Genomic DNA, 19,303 nt, shown 5'->3' with positions numbered 1-19,303 from the left:
AATGCTGTATATGAATAGGAAGAGTTTAGAGGGAAATGGGCCAAGTGCTGGCAAATCGGTCTGAGTTAGGTTAGGATATATGGTTGGAGTAGGCAAGTTGGACCAAAGGGTCTTTTTCCGTGCTGTACATCTCTGACTCTGAGGTTCTACAGCTACATTAAGAGTAAAAGGGTGGCGAGGGAGGGAATAGGTGCCCTGAAAGATCCATACAGTCACCTATGTGTTGAGCTACAGGAGGGGGAGATGTTTAATATTTCTCCTTCATGTTTACTGAGCAGAGATTGTGGATGCTCAGGAAATGAGGCAACAAGTGACTGGTTTTGGACTGCATACATATTACTGGCAGCCTCAGAAGCATATTAATGTTGATAAATCCCCTGGGCCTGATCAAGTCCATGCTCAGACTTTGTGGAAGGCAAGGGAAGAAATTGAAGGAGTCTGGCAGAGATGTTTGCTTCATCTTTAGCCACTGCTGAAGTTCCAGAAGACTGGAGGGTGGCTAATGTTGTTCCATTGTTTAAAAAAGATAGCAAAGACAAGCCAGGACACTACAGGCCAGAGAGCCTGATGTCATTGGTAGCTAAGTTGTTGGAGAGGGTACTGAGGGACAGGATCAACCAACATTTGGATAGTCAAGATCTGATTAGGGATAGTCAGCATGGATTTGTGCATGGCGGGTCATGTCTGACAAATCTTTGAGTTTTTTCAGAGGTAACCAAGAGGATGGATGAAGGTAGGGCAGTGAATGTTTCCCGTCCAGACTTCAGGAAGGCCTTTGACACAGTCCCACATGGCAAGCTCATCATGAAGGTTAGGTCACATGGGATCCAGGGAGAGCTAACCAATTGGATTCAAAATTGACTCTGTGATCAGAAGCAGAGAGAGATGGTTGAAGGTTGTTTCCCCGACTGGAGGCCCCTCTGAATCATGGTGTGCCGCAGGGGTCAGTGCTGGCACCTTTTGATCTGGATGTAAATGTACAAAGCGTGATTAGTAAGTTTGTGGACGATACAAAGTTAGGAGGTTTTGTTGATAGTGAGGAAGGTTATCAAAAATTACAGAGGGATCTTGATCAGATGGGGAAGTGGGCTGAGGATTGGCAAATGCAGTTCAATACAGAGAAGTGTGAGATGTTGTACTTTGGAAAGTCAAACCAAGGTAGGACTTACACAGTAAATGGGAAGGTCCTGAGGAGTGTTGCTCAACAGAGAGAGCTCGGAGTACAAGGACATAGGTCTTTGAAACAGCATCACAGGTAGACAGGGCGGTGGAGAAGGCATTTAGCGTGCTGGTCTTCATCGGTCGAGGCATTGAGTGTAGGAGTTGGGCCATTCTGTTACTGTTGTATAACTCATTGGTGAGGCCGCACTTGGAGTATTGTGTCCAGTTTTGGTCACCTGTTATAGGGAAGACACCATTCAAGTGGAAAGAGTGCAAAGATGGTTTACGAGGATGTTGCCTGGTCTAGGAGGCCTGAGTTATAGGGAGAGGTTGGCCAGGATTGGACTTCATTCCTTGGAACAAAGGAGAATGAGGGGCGACCTTGTTGAGGTGTATAAAATCATGGGGGGCATAGACAGGCTGAATGCATCCAGTCTTTTTCCCAGGGATAGGGAATTGAAAATGAGAGGGCATAGGTTTAAGGTGAGAGGGGAAAGATCTGAGGGGCAACTTCTTCACCCAGAGAGTGGTGCATGTATGGAATGGGCTGCTAGGGGAAGTGGTTGAGGTGAGTACAATAGCAACATTTAAAAAAACATTTTGATAGGTTTATGGATGGGAAGGGTTTAGAGGGATTTGGAACTATCTGAGTGAGCAGCATGGACCAGTTTGGGCCAAAGGGGCTATTTCCATGCTGTTAGACTCTATGACTCTAACTTGGAATAATGCTGATCTTGCCTATTGCACGCCCTCCGCGATGTAACTTGTATGCCTCTTTTAAAGTTATTTTTCATCCTACCGTCGGCAAGTCCTTGCTTACTATGATCTGTCTGTACTGTCGTAAACCAAGCTTTTCACACTTGGGTATACGTGACAATAAGTAAATCAAATCAAATCCGGTCACTGAACCCAATTATTTGATTGTTGGTAGGCATTGTTGTTTGTGAGGTATTACTGTTAATTTGTTAGCTGCCAGATTTTCTGCATTCTAATACTGACAGCACTTCGAAACCTGTAATCTAGCTACTGAAACATTTCAGGGCATCATGAGAGTGTGAAAGGTGCAGATTAAATGTAGGCCTTTCTCTATCTGCATTATATTGACCTCTGGCTTCAATAATTCCAGGGCAAATGTTTGAAGACGCTGAAAGGTCACAGCAACTATGTTTTCTGCTGTAACTTCAACCCTCAATCAAATCTAATTGTCTCTGGATCGGTGAGTGAGTGCTTCGTGGTGACGAGGTTTATTTTTGAATTATTTGTTGAACTGCTCAATGTATGAATGTTTTGAAATTTATATACTTATGGGTCCCAGACACACACTGACTCTCACTGGGGTACAGTCCCCCCACACACACTGACTCTCACTGGGGTACAGCTCCCACACACACTGACTCTCACTGGGGTACAGTCCCCCCACACACTGACTCTCACTGGGGTACATCCCCCCACACACACACTGGCTCTCACTGGGGTACAGTCCCCCCACAAACACTAACTCTCACTGGGGTACAGCTCCCACACACACTGACTCTCACTGGGGTACATCTCCCCACACACACACTGGCTCTCACTGGGGTACGGTCCCACACACACTGACCCTCACTGGGGTACAGTCCCACACACACCTGACTGTCACCAGTGTCTAAAAGGTATCCACCTTAATCTGTTCAATACTTCAGATGTCACTACCTTGACTAGCATGAAGCTCTCTTTCCCCTGTTGTTTTCTGCGCTGACAAATATTTCTTTCCAAGTCTGATGTTTGAATTTTTTCTCAATAAGGAATGATGCAGTTTTATGACTTTATCATCTTTAATCTAATTTTTTCCTTTTCCTCCCTAACCCAGAAAACTTCCGAGTCTCCGGTTACATACCTGGGTCAAGGTGCTCTCTTGGGTGTCTTGTGTGTAGTGCGTCTCTCTCAAACTGAATTGCAGTCTCTGACTTCTGCATTGTTTGCAAACTTTGGTTTATCTTAGATGTGATTTTTTTCTGTTTTAATAGTTTGATGAGAGTGTACGAATCTGGGATGTGAAGACTGGCAAGTGCCTGAAGACGCTGCCAGCACATTCTGACCCAGTATCTGCTGTAAGTGTTGCTGTCTTTTCACTGATATCACCACTGAGACTGGGAATGCTTGGATTTGTTTTATATTCAGCATTTCTGTGATGGACAGCACCAGTCTGTATTAAGCATTGCTTCAAACCAGTGCAGACAACAAATTGTCCCATTTCACTTCAACTGACCCTTACAGTTGTGCTCCCAGCTCTGCTGCATGTTACAGAAAGGAGTGGAAGTCAGTTATTTGGTTTTTTAAACCTGTCCCAACAATCACTAAGATGATGATTGACTTGTTTGTTGCATTGGCTCCTGTTGCCTGGCTGTTCCTCCAAGTCCTCAACTCTTCTGTTGATCAGAAATCTGTCAAATCCACCTTAATTAGATTTCATGACCTGGCTTCCACTCCTCTCTGAGCAAAAAGAGACTTCCAAATTCTTCCCAGCCTTTCAGACAACTCAAACTCCTGGCCTGCCTTGTTCACAAACTAATCCCACTGTTATGTTCTCCATCTCAATTCCCAAACTAATCCCACTGTCCGTTAAGGTCAAATCACCATAGTCCTACTAACGAGAGAGACAGCTGCTGGTTAACCTGTGCTTTACCACACCTCTGGCGAGAGGAGAGTCCTTCATGGTAATTCCCGCCAGTGCAGGAAGTGAAGCTACACTCGTCATGTAACTGCATCACAAACCAACCATCCGCCCAACTGAGTTACACCACCACCACCACCACCACCACCACTCCATTCTCCCCACCATCTCATCCTGGTTAGTAGCCCTGCATGAATCTCAAATTAGTCCCATTTCCCAACACTGAATAGTGTCTCAGTCTCAAACTAATCTCACTACATTGTGCTATCCACGCAGCCCTGTATCAATGCTACATCCATGTTCTCCCATAGACCTGTATTAATCCCATTGTCCAACTCTTACCCGATCGTCCCAGAGGCGGTAAAGTATTCGACAGATCCAGCAAGTTTCTGTTTGTGTTCCCTCTTTTCGCATTCACTGATAATTTTGTTCAAAGCTCCTGACTCAGACTCTCCAACAGCAATAGGTTTTTCTCATTCACCCAATCACAACCTTGACAAAAATTGAATAAGCAAGATTAAATCTCCCCTTATCCTCCCAGGAATCATGTCAACAATCCCACAACAAACTTTATCATGCGGAGGATGGTGCATGTATGGAATGAAATGCTAGAGGAAGTGGTTGGGGCTGGTACATTTACAAAATCTAAAAGACATATGGAAGGGTATATGAATAGGAAGGGTTTGGAGGGATATGGGCCAAATGCTGGCAAATGGAACTAGATTAGTTTAGGATATCTGGTTGGCGTGGACAAGTTGGACAGGAAGGTCTGTTTCCATGCTGTGTGACACTGACCTCGACTGTTGTAACTGATAGGACAATGCCAGAGACAGGAGACTAACGAACCCACATTGTCTGCTCTCTGCAATCTTTACTAACCAGGTATCCCAACCACGTGGAAGTCCATGTGCATGAGCTGATGTCAAACATGAAGCTCCAATTTCCTACGAGACAATAATTTGGTGGTTGAGAAACACATGTGACTTACAGCTTGTTTTTCTGGATTAGATTCCCGATGGTATGGAAACAAGTCCTTCGGCCCAACATGTCCACACCCACCCATACCCATTCCCCTGACTAATGCACCTAACACTATGGGCAATGTAGTATGGCCAACTTGCCTGACCTGCACAACTTTGGACTGTGGGAGGAAACCGGAGCACCCGGAGGAAACCCATGCAGACACGGGGAGAACGTGCAAACTTCACCCGAGGCTGGAATTGAACCCGGGTCCCTGGTGCTGTGAGGCAGCAGTGCTAACCACTGAGTCACCGTGCTGCTGTTTTGTTTTGTAAAGTGTTGGAGTGAATTGGGAAATGCTGCCACCTTGTGGGAACTTACATGTTGTTGTGGCTGTTTTTGTGACTGGTTATGTGTTGAATTCATCCTCTCAGGTACATTTTAACAGAGATGGATCTCTCATTGTCTCCAGTAGCTATGATGGGCTGTGGTAAGTGCTCCTTGGGTTGTAACAGCTATGAATTTTATTTCATGTTTAGTCACAAGTTAAATTGCATTGAAGTGACTAGAATCTGGGCAACAGTGAGCATAGAAAGAAATTGCTTCAGCTCATTTAATAACCTCGAGCCTTCTTGAGATACTTTACAGCTAAGGCAGTAGTTTTGAAGTATACTCAGTGTTGTAATTTAAAAGTCGAACTGCCAATCTGAATACAATTATCTCTTCTGCACCAGCAAGTTATGTTGCTATCATTCTGAATAGAGTGTCCAAACCATACAGCATGCTGTGGTCCTGATGCTCCAGGGTGGGAACTAGGTTCACTCAGATGATCCCAAGTATTGCAGGATTGTCATATGAGTACTGGTTAAACAGGTTGGGTACTATGCTCACTGGATTTAAGAATGAAAGGTGATTTCTTTGAATAAGGAGCTTGACAGGATAACTGCTGAGAGGATGTATCCCCCTCATGGGAGAGTCTGGGACCAGAGGGCGTAATCTCAGAATAGAGGGGCATCAATTTAAGATGAATTTCTTCTGAGAGTTGAGTGTCTTTGGAATTCCTTGCCATAGAGAGCTGTGGGGCAGAGTCCTTGCGTATATTTAAGGTTGAGATAGATTCTTGTTCAGTCAGAGAAATAAGAGTGAGGGGAAAGGGCATGAGGGTGGGTGTGAGGCATGACGAATCATCCATGATCCTATTGTATGGTGGAGCAGGCTGGAGGGGTCACGCAGCGTATTGCTGTTCCTGCTTCTTACAGTCTTCTGCTTTTGAATCGGTATTGACACCTCTGATTGTAACTTGTGCAGCCAACTTTCTCAATTAAAACAATGTAAACACAGCAGTGGGAAGCCATTCAGCCCATTGTGCCTCTGCTGGTTTATTGAGAGAGCCTCTTAATCAGTCCCATTCCTGGTGCAGATTTCAGCTTCTCGGGTATTGACACTTTTTTTGTTTTGAATGCTGGTAATGAATCACTGCTGCTACCCTTTCAGAAGCCTAGTCAAGATCACATCAACTCACTGTTTAAAAATAAAAACACAAAGATTGCCTCATCTCCCCTTGGGTCTTGGACTATCTCAATCTGTCACATCTGAATACCATCCCTCTTTGTTGACTTGATTAAAATCCCTCCGAGCCTCCCTTAATGGCTTCTCCAATTTGTGCACAAAAGTAACATCTTTATCCTGAGGAACCTTCTGGCCATCCAATAAAGCCAGGTGTCCAGGGCTCCACCATCTTTAGTTGCTTTATCAATGACCTTCCCTCCATCATAAGATAAGAAGTGGGGATGTTCACCAATGGTTTGATCATGTTCAGCATTTTTCCCAATTCCTCAGATACTGAAGCAATCCATGTTCAAATGCGACAAGATCTGGGCAATATCCAGGCTTGAGCTGACGGGTGGCAGGTAATATTTGCACCACACAAATGCCAAGCTATGGCCATCTCCAATAAGTGACAATTTAACCACTGCCCCATGATATTTAGTGGTGGTACCATGGCTGCATCCCCTTCTGTGGACATCCTGGGGATTACCATTGACCAGAAACTCAACTGGACTTGCCACATAAACACAGTGGCAACAAAAGCAGGTCAGGCTGGGAATATTGCAGCGAGTAACTCACCACCTGATTCCACAAAACCTGTCCACCATATACAAGGCATAAGGCAGGTGTGAAACATTCCCAACCTGCCTGGATATGCGTAGCTCTAAGAAGCTTGACATCATCCAGGACAATACAGCCCATTTGATTGACACCACATTCACAAACATCCACTCCACCCATCACCAGCGCTCAATAGCAGCAGTGCGTATTATCTACAAGATGCACTGCAGAAATTCACCAAAGATACTTAGCCAACACCTTCCAAACCCATCACCAATTTGCTCTCGTAGAACAAGAGCAGCAAAACAAGGGAACACCACCCCCTGCCAGTTCACCTTGAAACCAGTCACAATCCTGACCTGGAGATTTATTGGTGTTTCTTCAGGGTCACTGGGTCAAAATCCTGGAATTCCTTCCTGAAGGGCATTGTGGGTCTGCCAGAGCACATGGCCTGCAGCTGTTCAAGAAAGTAGCTCACCACCACCACCTCAAGGCAAATACATTCTGGCCAGCCAGTGACATCTATGTCCCACAAGTGAAAAACAAAAATACTAGCCATTCTTTGAAGTACAAAAGCTGCTTTCGCATGATCTTTAATAATGGCTTTTCCTGTTCTTGCAGCCGCATTTGGGACACTGCGTCTGGCCAATGCCTTAAAACCTTGATTGGTAAGTGATTTTGAGATCCTTGGGTATGACCTGGTGAAATGAAGGATGAGACCGCAGGGGAGCTACACAAATGTCACCCTGAGCTGTCGACAATCTTCATTCTGATGCAGCCACATAAAAGTATAAGATCAGAAATTGCTGGGGAAGCTCTGCAGGTCTGGCAGCATCTGTAGAGAGAAATCAGTGTTACCATTTTGAGTCGAGTGAACCTTCCTCAGAACTGATGGTGGCTAGGAAAATGTTGGTTTATATGCAGTGGAGAGGGTGAGAAGAACAGTTGGACAGACTCAGGAGTGGATCGTGATCTGGCGAGGAGGGTGAAAAACTATTAATGGATTGTGTGAGATCGCAGACTATATGATAACTAGGCCTGGTGTGTAGGGGCCTGGTAAGGACATGGGAGAGCTTATTATTGAATTTTAATATTGAGTCCAAAATCTACAGGGTACCCAGGCAGAAAAAGAGGTGCTGTTCTTCCACATTTCACTGAGCTTCACTGTAGCACTGTAGCAAGCCTGAGATAGATGTTGCCCAGGGAACATGATGAGATGTTGACGTGACAGGCAACTGGAAGCTTAGGGTCGACTTTTACAAACAGAATATAGGTGTTCTGTGAAGCAGTCACCCAGTCTATGCTTCATTTTCCCAATGTAGAGAAGATCTCATTTCAAGCATATATAGACTAGATTGTGTCAGTGCAGGTGATGTTGTGTTTGGACCCTTGGATACTGAAGAGGGAGGAAGGTGCTGTGAGGCTGTTGGGAGTGAAGGAAGAGTGGCCAGGGTGTCTGGACGGAACAGTCACGATGGAAGGCAGACAAAGGCGGGGAGGGGAATGTGTGTCTGGTGGAGGCATCTCGCTGGAGTGGTGGAAATAGGCTAATGATCCTCTGGAAGTGAATGTTGGCGGGATAATAGGTGAGCTGAAAATGTGTTGTTGGTTAAAGCACAGCAGGTTAGGCAGCATCCAAGGAACAGGAAATTCGACGTTTCGGGCATAAGCCCTTCATCAGGAATGAGGAGAGTGTGCCAAGCAGGCTAAGATAAAAGGTAGGGAGGGGGGACTTGGGGGAGGGGCGATGGAGATGTGATAGGTGGAAGGAGGTCAAGGTGAGGGTGATAGGCCGGAGTGGGGTGGGGGCGGAGAGGTCAGGAAGGAGATTGCAGGTTAGGAGGGCGGTGCTGAGTTGAGGGAACCGACTGAGACAAGGTGGGGGGAGGGGAAATGAGGAAACTGGAGAAATCTGAGTTCATCCCTTGTGGTTGGAGGGTTCCCAGGCGGAAGATGAGGCGCTCCTCCTCCAGCCGTCGTGCTGTTATGTTCTGCCGGTGGAGGAGTCCAAGGACCTGCATGTCCTCGGTGGAGTTAACACTTTAACTCTCCCTCCCACTCCACCGAGGACATGCAGGTCCTTGGACTCCTCCACCGGCAGAACATAACAGCACGACGGCTGGAGGAGGAGCGCCTCATCTTCCGCCTGGGAACCCTCCAACCACAAGGGATGAACTCAGATTTCTCCAGTTTCCTCATTTCCCCTCCCCTCACCTTGTCTCAGTCGGTTCCCTCAACTCAGCACCGCCCTCCTAACCTGCAATCTCCTTCCTGACCTCTCCGCCCCCACCCCACTCCGGCCTATCACCCTCACCTTGACCTCCTTCCACCTATCACATCTCCATCGCCCCTCCCCCAAGTCCCCCCTCCCTACCTTTTATCTTAGCCTGCTTGGCACACTCTCCTCATTCCTGATGAAGGGCTTTTGCCCGAAACATCGAATTTCCTATTCCTTGGATGCTGCCTAACCTGCTGTGCTTTAACCAGCAACACATTTTCAGCTGTGATCTCCAGCATCTGCAGACCTCATTTTTTACCCGGGGATAATAGATGAGGACAAGGGGGACCTTATTGCTGTTGCGGGAGGAAGGAGCGGAGGTGTGGGGGATGGGTCGGACCCGGTTCAGAGCCCTGCCAACAACGGTGCTGGGGAGTCCTCAGTTAAGGACGATGATGGACGTTTTGGAAGCTCCCTTGTTGAAGTTGGCCTCATCAAAACAGACATGGCAGAGAAACTGGGAGGATGCAATAGTGTCTTTACAGGAAACATGTATATGGCCCCTCCCCCTGCAATCGCAGCTGATAACGTGAGCTCTCCCATGTCCTTGCCCCAACTCTCAAATACAGGCCTTGTTATCACATTAAAAACTGAAAGAACCGTGGATGCTGAAAATCAGAAACCAAAACAGAGATTTCTGGAAAAGCTCAGCAGGTCTGGCAGCGTCTGTGGGTAGAAATCAGTTAGTGTTTCGGGTCAAGAAGGCTCTGAGGAAGGTTCACTCGACCTGAAACTCTAACCCTGTTGTCACGGAGTCTGCTGTTACACACAACCTATTGTTAGCCACAAACAGTCCGCATTTGTAGCTGATCACCCTCCTAGCTAGATCGTAATCCACTCCTTTGTCCAACTATTCTCCTGTTTTGGTTCTGTTACCATCTATCATTTACTCTTTCCTACTTCCTCCCTCCACCGTCATCTGCATATGAACCAACATTTTCCTATCTACTGTCCCTTCTGAGGAAGGGTTCCTCAATCTGAAACGTTAACTCCGCTCTCTCCACAGATGCTGCCAGACCTGCTGCGTTTCTCCACCAATTTCTGTTCTCGTTTCTGATTTACATCATCTGCAGTGCTTTTGTTTTTACGAGTATAAGATATTTGTGTGGCATCTCAGCTTCTGTCTCCTTCTTCCTGGTATCTTCCTTCTCATGGACAGTGTTAATAATTTTTAAGTGAAATTAAACTGTGTGTTGATAAGTTGAGTAGAAAGTGAGGTCTGCAGATGCTGGAGATCAGAGCTGAAAATGTGTTGCTTGAAAAGCGCAGCAGGTCAGGCAGCATCCAAGGAACAGGAAATTTGACGTTTCAGGCATAAGCCCTTCATCAGGAATGAGGAAAGTGTGTCCAGCAGGCTAAGATAAAAGGTAGGGAGGAGGGACTTGGGGGAGGGGCGATGGAGATGCGATAGGTGGAAGGAGGTCAAGGTGGGGGTGGGGGCGGAGAGGTCAGGAAGAAGATTGCAGGTTAGGAGGGCGGCGCTGAGTTCGAGGGATTCGACTGAGACGAGGTGGGGGGAGGGGAAATGAGGAAACTGGAGAAATCTGAGTTCATCCCTTGTAGTTGGAGGGTTCCCAGGCGGAAGATGAGACACTCCTCCAACCATCGTGTTGTTATGGTCTGGCGATGGAGGAGTCCAAGGACCTGCATGTCCTTGATGGAGTGGGAGGGGGAGTTGAAGTGTTGAGCCACGGGGTGGTTGGGTTGGTTGGTCCGGGTGTCCCAGAGGTGTTCTCTGAAACGTTCCGCAAGTAGGCGGCCTGTTGATAAGTTGAGACAGGCACTGTAGCTTTGCATAATGTCATCCACATGTTTTCCAGTAGGTATCATGAGTTGGAACCCTGGCTGATTATCACCTCTCTCTAAACCAGGCATCACTCGGCATAGATCAGGAATTGGCTCTCAGTCCCCTTTGTCTAATCCAGGGATCACTGTGACTGAGAGCTCCATAGACCAAGAACAAATTTCTCAAATCATTTTGGTTTGATGTGTTTCGATCCGCACTCACTATAACAATGAATGATGAATGATCAAGTTGACCTGTCTCAATTCATGGTGCAGAACTTCCATTTGAAAATTATTTCCATGCCATGGGGGGAGTTACGAGCCAGTCAGCTCACTGGGAAGGATTGGGACCAGTTGTCCATCTCAAACTTATTCATAACTGTACCTTTCTCTCAACAGATGACGATAATCCTCCTGTGTCCTTCGTGAAGTTCTCCCCAAATGGGAAATATATTCTGGCCGCAACACTTGACAAGTAAGGAACTTCTACCGACATCACATTCACTAATTTTACTACCTTTTACTCCCTAGGTGATGATTACCTTTTTGTACTGCTATCCAAAATAAAATGGACTTTCACTAGGTTTCTTTCAGAACTCAAAATTACCCGTTCATTATAAAACAAAACTCATTTCTGAAAGCAAGTGGCAAAATTGGTTAATATCTACGCTAGAATCTATAATAAGAATGATCTTCTCTGTTATCCCAACACAAGCAAACACCCCACAAAAGGACAAAGACTCACCAGAAATAGTTTTCTTTTAAAAGAAAGGTGAAAAAAATATCTGTTGGCCAATACCTGAAAAACAAAAGAGAATTTGTCAGTTTCTTAGTCAACCGGATGTCTTGGTGATTGATGCAAACTGATGGGAAATCTTGCAGCAAGTTTTGCTTTTCGAAAATCCGATTGGTTCCAAGTCTTTGAAAAATGATCAGGTTTCAGCTTCTCTTGGTTTACAAAATAATCAAAATACTGAATTGTTTAAACTTGCTGAAGTTTCCGGTTTCTTCCACCAGAGAGATTTAGACTGTCAACTTTTACTGCCAACTTTGGACGCTTTCATCCAACTGACTCCCTGGGTTTTTGAAATAGAAGTCCAGATCGAAAGGTTTGTCAGGCAGCCATTCCTGAAGAAGGGCTCATGCCCGAAAAGTTGATTCTCCTGCTCCTTGGATGCTGCCTGACCTGCTGCGCTTTTCCAGCAACACATTTTCAGCTCTGATCTCCAGCATCTGCAGTCCTCACTTTCTTCCAGGCAGCCATCAGCACAGGAAAACTGCAGTATCCTTCAAAACTCTGATTCCTGCAATTAAAGGCAGTAAAGGCTGTTTTTCGCAAGTCTGTATAATCAGCAGGTGGATTCCAGCCCACATTAAACTATTGACCTTATTCCTCAAGAAATCCTGAATTCCCTTCTCCCTTGGTAAAATCCAGTTTAGTTCCTGAAAGTGTCCAAACAGTTCAGTATCCTCCAGTTATTCACAAACTCCAAGAATGTCCAGATGTCCCAATGCCACCTCACCCCATCCAGCATCATGCCATGAACTCACACCTACTTGATGTCAGTCCCATGCTCACTGACCCCTCTTCTCGAATTACTTTGCTTATGACTTATCCCAGCAGTTGGATAACACTGAGCCTGTCAGATGTTGAAATTACTGCACTTGCTAGTTTGAGGTATTGAAATAGGCCCTTCATCTGGACAATGTGTTGCTGGAAAAGCGCAGCAGGTCAGGCAGCATCCAAGGAGCAGGAGAGTCAACATTTCGGGCATGAGCCCTTCTTCAGGAATGAGGAGAGTGTGTCCAGCAGGCTAAGATAAAAGGTAGGGAGGAGGGATTTGGGGGAGGGGCGATGGAGATGTGATAGGTGGAAGGAGGTCAAGGTGAGGGTGTTAGGCTGGAGGGGGTGGGGGCAGAGGGGTCAGGAAGAAGATTGCAGGTTAGGAAGGCGGTGCTGAGTTCGAGGGATTTGACTGAGACCAGGGGAGGGGAAATGAGGAAACTGGAGAAATCTGAGTTCATTTCTTGTGGTTGGAGGGTTCCTAGGCGGAAGATGAGGCGCTCTTCCTCCAGCCGTCATGTTGCCATGGTCTGGCGATGGAGGAGTCCAAGGACCTGCATGTCCTTGGTGGAGTGGGGGGTGGGGGAGGGGGAGTTGAAGTGTTGAGCCACGGGGTGGTTGGGTTGGTTGGTCCGGGTGTCCCAGGGGTGTTCTCTGAAACGTTCCGCAAGTCAGCGGCCTGTCTCCCCAATATAGAGGAGGCCACATTGGGTGCAGCGGATGCAGTAAATGATGTGTGTGGAGGTGCAGGTGAATTTGTGGCGGATATGGAAGGATCCCTTGTGGTCTTGGAGGGAAGTAAGGGGGGAGGTGTGGGCGCAAGTTTTGCATTTCTTGTGGTGGCCTCCTCTATATTGGGGAGACAGGCCGCTTAGATTAGATTAGATTACTTAGTGTGGAAACAGGCCCTTCAGCCCAACAGGTCCACACCGACCCGCCGAAGCGCAACCCACCCATACCCCTACATTTATCCCTTACCTAACACTACGGACAATTTAGCATGGCCAATTCACCTGACCCGCACATCTTTGGACTGTGGGAGGAAACCGGAGCACCCGGAGGAAACCCACGCAGACACGGGGAGAACGTGCAAACTCCACACAGTCTGTTGCCTGAGGCGGGAATTGAACCCAGGTCTTACTTGCGGAATGTTTCAGAGAACACCTCTGGGACACCCGAACCAACCAACCCAACCACCCCGTGGCTCAACACTTCAACTCTCCCTCCCACTCCACCAAGGACATGCAGGTCCTTGGACTCCTCCATCGCTAGACCATGGCAACACGACGGCTGGAGGAAAAGCGCCTCATCTTCCGCCTAGGAACCCTCCAACCACAAGGGACGAACTCAGATTTCTCCAGTTTACTCATTTCCCCTTCCCTCACCTTGTCTCAGTCAAATCCCTCAAACTCAGCACCGCCTTCCTAACCTGCAATCTTCTTCCTGACCTCCCCACCCCCACCCCACTCCGGCCTATCACCCTCACCTTGACCTCCTTCCACCTGTCACATTTCCAACGCCCCTCCCCCAAATCCCTTCTCCCTACCTTTTATCTTAGCCTGCTGGACGCGCTTTGTGCTCGTGCCCGAAATGTCGACTCTCCTGTTCCTTGGATGCTGCCTGACCTGCTGCACTTTTCCAGCAACACATTTTCAGCTCTGATCTCCAGCATCTGCAGTCCTCACTTTCTCCTTCATCTGGACAGCATACTTGTAGCAGGGTCTGTGCGCTCAGGGCACTGTAGTGTGACCTTTCTAGGTTCATTAGTCACAAAGAACACAAAACATAGAAAAGTACAGCACCGAATAGGCCCTTCGGCCCACAGTGTTGTGCTGAGGATTAATCCTAATCTAAAACAAAATAACCTAACCTACCCACCCCTCAATTCACTGCTATCCATGTGTTCACAATTCTCTGCATAAAGAACCTACCCCTGATGTCTCCTCTATACCTTCCTCCTAACACATTAAAACTGTGACCCCTAGTGCCAGTCAATCCTGCCCTGGGGAAAAGTCTCTGGCTATTGACTCTATCCATGCTTCTCACTACCTTGTGCACCTCGATCAGGTCACCTCTCTTCCTCCTCCTCTCCAGGGAGAAAAGTCCGAGCTTAGTCAACCTCTCTTCGTAAAACAAGCCCTCCAGTCCAGGCAGCATCCTGGTAAACCTTCGTTGCAGCCTCTTCGAGGCCTCCACATCTTTCCGATAATATGGTGACCGGAACTGGACACACATTCCAAGTGTGGTCTCACCAGGGACTTGTAAAGCTACAGCAAAACCTTGCGGCTCTTAAACACGATCCCCCTGTTAATGAAAGCCAAAACACCATATGCATTCTTCACAATCCTGTCTACTTGGGTGGCAACTTTGAGGGATGTATGCACTTGAACACCAAGATCCGGTGCGGTGGGTGGTACGGTGGCACAGTGGTTAGCACTGCTGCCTCACAGCGCCTGAGACCTGGGTTCAATTCCCGACTCAGGTGACTGACTGTGTGGAGTTTGCACGTTCTCCCCGTGTCTGTGTGGGTTTCCTCCCACAGTCCAAAGATGTGCGGGTCAGGTGAATTGGCCATGCTAAATTGCCCGTAGTGTTAGGTAAGGGGTAAATGTAGGGGTATGGGTGGGTTGTGCTTCTGCGGGTCGGTGTGGACTTGTTGGGCCAAAGGGCCTGTTTCCACACTGTAAGTAATCTAATCTAATCTAATCTAATCCCACTGTTGCTCCACACTGTCAAGAATCCTGTCTTTAATCCTATGTTCAGCATTCAAGTGTGACCGTCCAAAATGCATCACTTCGCATTTATCCAGGTTGAACTCCATCTGTCGTTTCCCAGCCCAGCTCTGCATCCTGTCTATGTCGCACTGCAGCCTGCAGTAGCCCTCAATACTATCGACGACACCTCCAACCTTTGTCTCATCTGCAAATTTACTAACCCACTCTTCACCCTCCTCATCCAAGTCATTTATAAAAACTCTTCAAAGAGCAGAGGTTCAAGAACAGAGCCCTGTGGGACCCCACTCACCACTGACCTGCAAGCAGAATAGTTTCCATCTATAACCATTCTGTCTTTTGTCAGCCCACCAATTCTGAATCCAGACAGCCAAATCTCCCTGTATCCCATACCACAGTGGCTCAGTGGTTAGCACTGCTGCCTCTCAGCACCAGGGCCCCAGGTTCGATTCCAGCCTTGGGCGACTGTGCAAATCCACACAGACATTCTCCCTGTGTCTGCGTGGGTTTCCTCTGGGTGCTCCAATTTCCTCCCACAGTCCAAAGATGTTCAGGTCAGGTGAATTTGCCATGCTAAATTGCCCATAGTGTTAGATGCATTAGTCAGAGGGAAATGGGTGGGTTACTCTTCGGAGGGTTGGTGTGGACTTGTTGGGCCGAAGGGCCTGTTTGCACACTGTAGGGAATCTAATCAAGTCTAATCTAACTTCCTGACTTTATGAATGAGCCTACCATGGGAAAACCTGATCAAATGCCTTGCTGAAGTCCAGATACTCCACATCCACTGCTCGACTTTTGTCGGTCTGTCTCGTCACCACCTCAAAGAACTCAATAAGATTTGTGAGGCATTGCCTGCCCCTCACAAAGCCATGCTGACTGCTTTTAATCATGTTATGCTTTTCCAAATTGTCATAAATTCTATCCCTCAGAATTCTTTCCAAAACCTTGCTGACCACAGACGTAAGACTGACTGGTCTGTAATTGCCAGGGATTTCCCTATTACCCTTCTTGAAAAGAGGAACAACATTCATCTCCCTCCAATCCTCCGGTACGACTCCCATGGAGAGCGAGGAAGCAAAGGTCTTTGTCACCAGCTTAGCGAACCTCCTTTCTCACTTCCCGGAGCAACCTTGGATAAATCTGGTCTGGTCCTGAGGACTTACCAATCTCAATATTTCCAAATTTTCCAGCACATCAACTTCATCAATCTTGATCTGTTCAAGACTCTCTCCTGGCTCCTCAAAGTTCTTATTCACGACAAGGTCCCCTTCCTTAGTGAAAACGAAGCAAAAGTCTCATTTAGGGCTTCCCCTATCTGCTCAGACTCCACACACAAGTTCCCTACGCTATCCCTGACTGGCTGTACCTTCTCCCTAATTCTTCCCGCCAAACCTTTTTTGTGCCCCTCCTGGCTCTCCTCAGTCCATTTCTGAGCTCCTTTCTAGCAAGCCTGTAATCTTCTTAAAGCTGTGCTAGATCCTTGCTTCCTCCACCTTGCATAAACTGCCATCTTCCTTTTGACGAGAAGTTCCTCTGTTCTCGTCATCCAAGGCTCCTTAATCTTACCCCTTCTTGCCTGTCTCAGAGGAACACATTTATACATCACTCACAACAGCTGCTCCTTAAAAAGTTTCCACATGTCCATTGTGTCCTTTATGTGGACCAATTGCTCCCAATCTGTACTTCCCAACTCCTGTCCGATAACGTCATAATTTCCTTTTCCCAATGTAAGTATCTTCCCATGGTAATTGCTCTTTTCCCTCTCCAAGGCTATGGTAAATGTGAGGTAATTGTGATCACTGTCACCAAAGTATTCCACAACAGCGGGATCTAACACTTGTCCAGACTCATTTCCGAGCACCAAATCCAAAATGGCGTCTCCCCTCGTCGGCCTGTCTACATACTGAGTAGGGAAACACCCCTGAACACACCTGACAAAAACTGCTCCATCCAAACGATCTGCACTAAGGAGGTTCCAGTCAACACTGGGGAAAGTTGAAATTACCCATAACAACAACCCTGCTACATCTGCATTTTTCCAAAATCTGTCAGCCTATTAGTTCTTCAATCTCTGTACTGCTATTAGGAGGGCTGTAAATGGCTGCTCCCTTGGTGTTCCTAACTTCCACCCACACTGACTCCGTAGACCAGCCTTCCTCAACAACCTTCATTTCTGATTAGCCATGCTACACCACCTCCTCTCTTTTTTTTTCCACCCTCCCTGTTCTTTTTAAATGTTCTAAACGCTGGAACTTCCAACAACTATTCCTGCCCCTGTGAAACCCACATCTCCGTTATGGCCACAGCATCATAGTCCCAAGTATTGATCCATTCTCTAAGTGAGTCACTCTTATTCCGGTTAATCCTTGCGTTAAAGCTGACACACGTCAACCAATCCCGTTATTTGCTCACATGAAAATTCTCCCTGATAGATACACTACATCCAGTCACTGCCCCATCTAACAACCACCACCTCCCTCCCCGATGTGTAGCTGTGGTTCCCACCCCCCTGCCAAACTAGTTTAAACCCTCCCGAACCACACGAGTAAATCTCCCACCCAGGACATTTGTGCCCCTCCAGTTCAGGTGCAACCCATCCTGCATGTACAGGTCCCACCTTCCCCACAAGGCTTCTCAATGGTCTCGGCATCCTGATGATAGATGGATATGATGAAATAGTTGTCATCTCATTGGATTAGTGATCCCATGGTCCAAGTTGATGCTGTGCTGGTATAATGACATCTTGATCATGGGAGTATTGACAATTGATGTGAAAACCCACCAGTTTCACTAATGCCCTTTTCAGAGATGATGTGCTGTCCTTTCCTTACCTGGTCTGGCCTACACATGACTCCAAATGCATAGTAATGAGGCTGACTTTTAACTGTCCACTGTTATGGCTCAGCGAGCCATTCTGTTCAAGGGCAAGTATAGCTGGGCAACAATTATTACCCCAGCCAGCAGCATTTGCATTGCATGAAATGTCTCTTCTTAAAAGATCTTTTCAAGTCCTCTGTGATATTGCTCGGTCTCTTTTACTGCTGGGGTAGGAAGAGGTAGTGAGCTGGGCCAAGGAAAGGGGAACAAAGCTGCTTTGGTCTGTAGCAGAAACAGCTGTGATCTGACCTCACTTGGAAAACTCCAATTTCCATTTACTGACAGAAAAATGTCTCTTTTTTTTTCCAGCACACTGAAACTTTGGGACTACAGCAAAGGAAAGGTATGTGTGGCAAGGCTAATAGTTTATATTTCCCCAGCTTTCCCTTCCATGACACTGGTTCAGGAATTCATTGATGTTTGAAAGAATGCAGTGACAACAGGGACCAGTGTCATCAGGGACAGCCCCAGTTCTCTGACAGTCGAATGTGAGTCTAGAAAGCTGTACTGTGCTGCCTGGTGCTGGGTCAGAGATTCTGTCTGGATATATGGCTAATTAAGGCCTACATTGAAAAGTAGAGGTGATCTGTTGTTAGTGTCTCGATTAGAGTGTTAGGTCAGGCAGCATCCGAGGAGCAGGAAAGTCGACATTTCAAGCAAACGCCCTTCATCGGGTTGTAACCTGAGTCACAGGCAAATTGGCATAAAATAGGGGAATGAATGTGTGGCCTAAAGGCTGATGTTGGTGATTTGGATTCTGATTGTGGGGGCAGTAGCACCAGAGCTGATGAAATTGGGAGCTGTACCGATGGAGAGATGCAGGTTCTGGGAAGGGTTGTCAAAGAAACTGATTTGAAACAGTTTCCCAGCACTGATGAATTGCGTTCTATCCTCTTTAGTGATGGCCTTGTCTCCCAGCAGCTTACTCAGTGCAATCTGACCTTGAATCTGAATTCCATGTGGTCTGTGCTGTTTACCACCTAAATCCAGGAGGTCAGCTGGAGGAAGAGACAGGAGACGCAAGTTGTCTTTTAACTGTGATATAGAATCTGCGACACGAAAGGGTAGTGGAATCAGATTTACCAGCCTTTAAAAGAGATTCGGATAAATTCTTGAAAAGGAAACATTTGCAGGAATATGGTGCAAGTTGGGGAGCAGGGCTGGGTGGCTTTTTTTGGATTTCA

General features: G+C 46.9%; 1 protein-coding gene across 2 annotated transcripts in view; it reads left to right on the top strand.

Annotated features, from left to right (window-relative positions):
* wdr5 (WD repeat domain 5) overlaps positions 1-19,303 on the top strand; it is a 65,174-nt gene that overhangs the window by 31,233 nt on the left and 14,638 nt on the right. For both annotated transcript variants that reach the window (XM_060841677.1, XM_060841678.1), the window contains 6 exons: positions 2,288-2,377; positions 3,168-3,251; positions 5,209-5,264; positions 7,505-7,551; positions 11,346-11,421; positions 18,429-18,462. In XM_060841677.1, the coding sequence (XP_060697660.1) occupies positions 2,288-2,377; positions 3,168-3,251; positions 5,209-5,264; positions 7,505-7,551; positions 11,346-11,421; positions 18,429-18,462 (387 nt within the window). The remainder of the gene's footprint in view (positions 1-2,287; positions 2,378-3,167; positions 3,252-5,208; positions 5,265-7,504; positions 7,552-11,345; positions 11,422-18,428; positions 18,463-19,303) is intronic.

The sequence above is a fragment of the Hemiscyllium ocellatum genome, chromosome 21 (genome assembly GCF_020745735.1).
Source record: "Hemiscyllium ocellatum isolate sHemOce1 chromosome 21, sHemOce1.pat.X.cur, whole genome shotgun sequence".
In the NCBI taxonomy this organism is placed as follows: Eukaryota; Metazoa; Chordata; class Chondrichthyes; order Orectolobiformes; family Hemiscylliidae; genus Hemiscyllium; species Hemiscyllium ocellatum.
The sequence above is the reverse complement of the archived record's forward strand: the minus strand, read 5'-3'. Positions and strand labels throughout refer to the sequence as shown.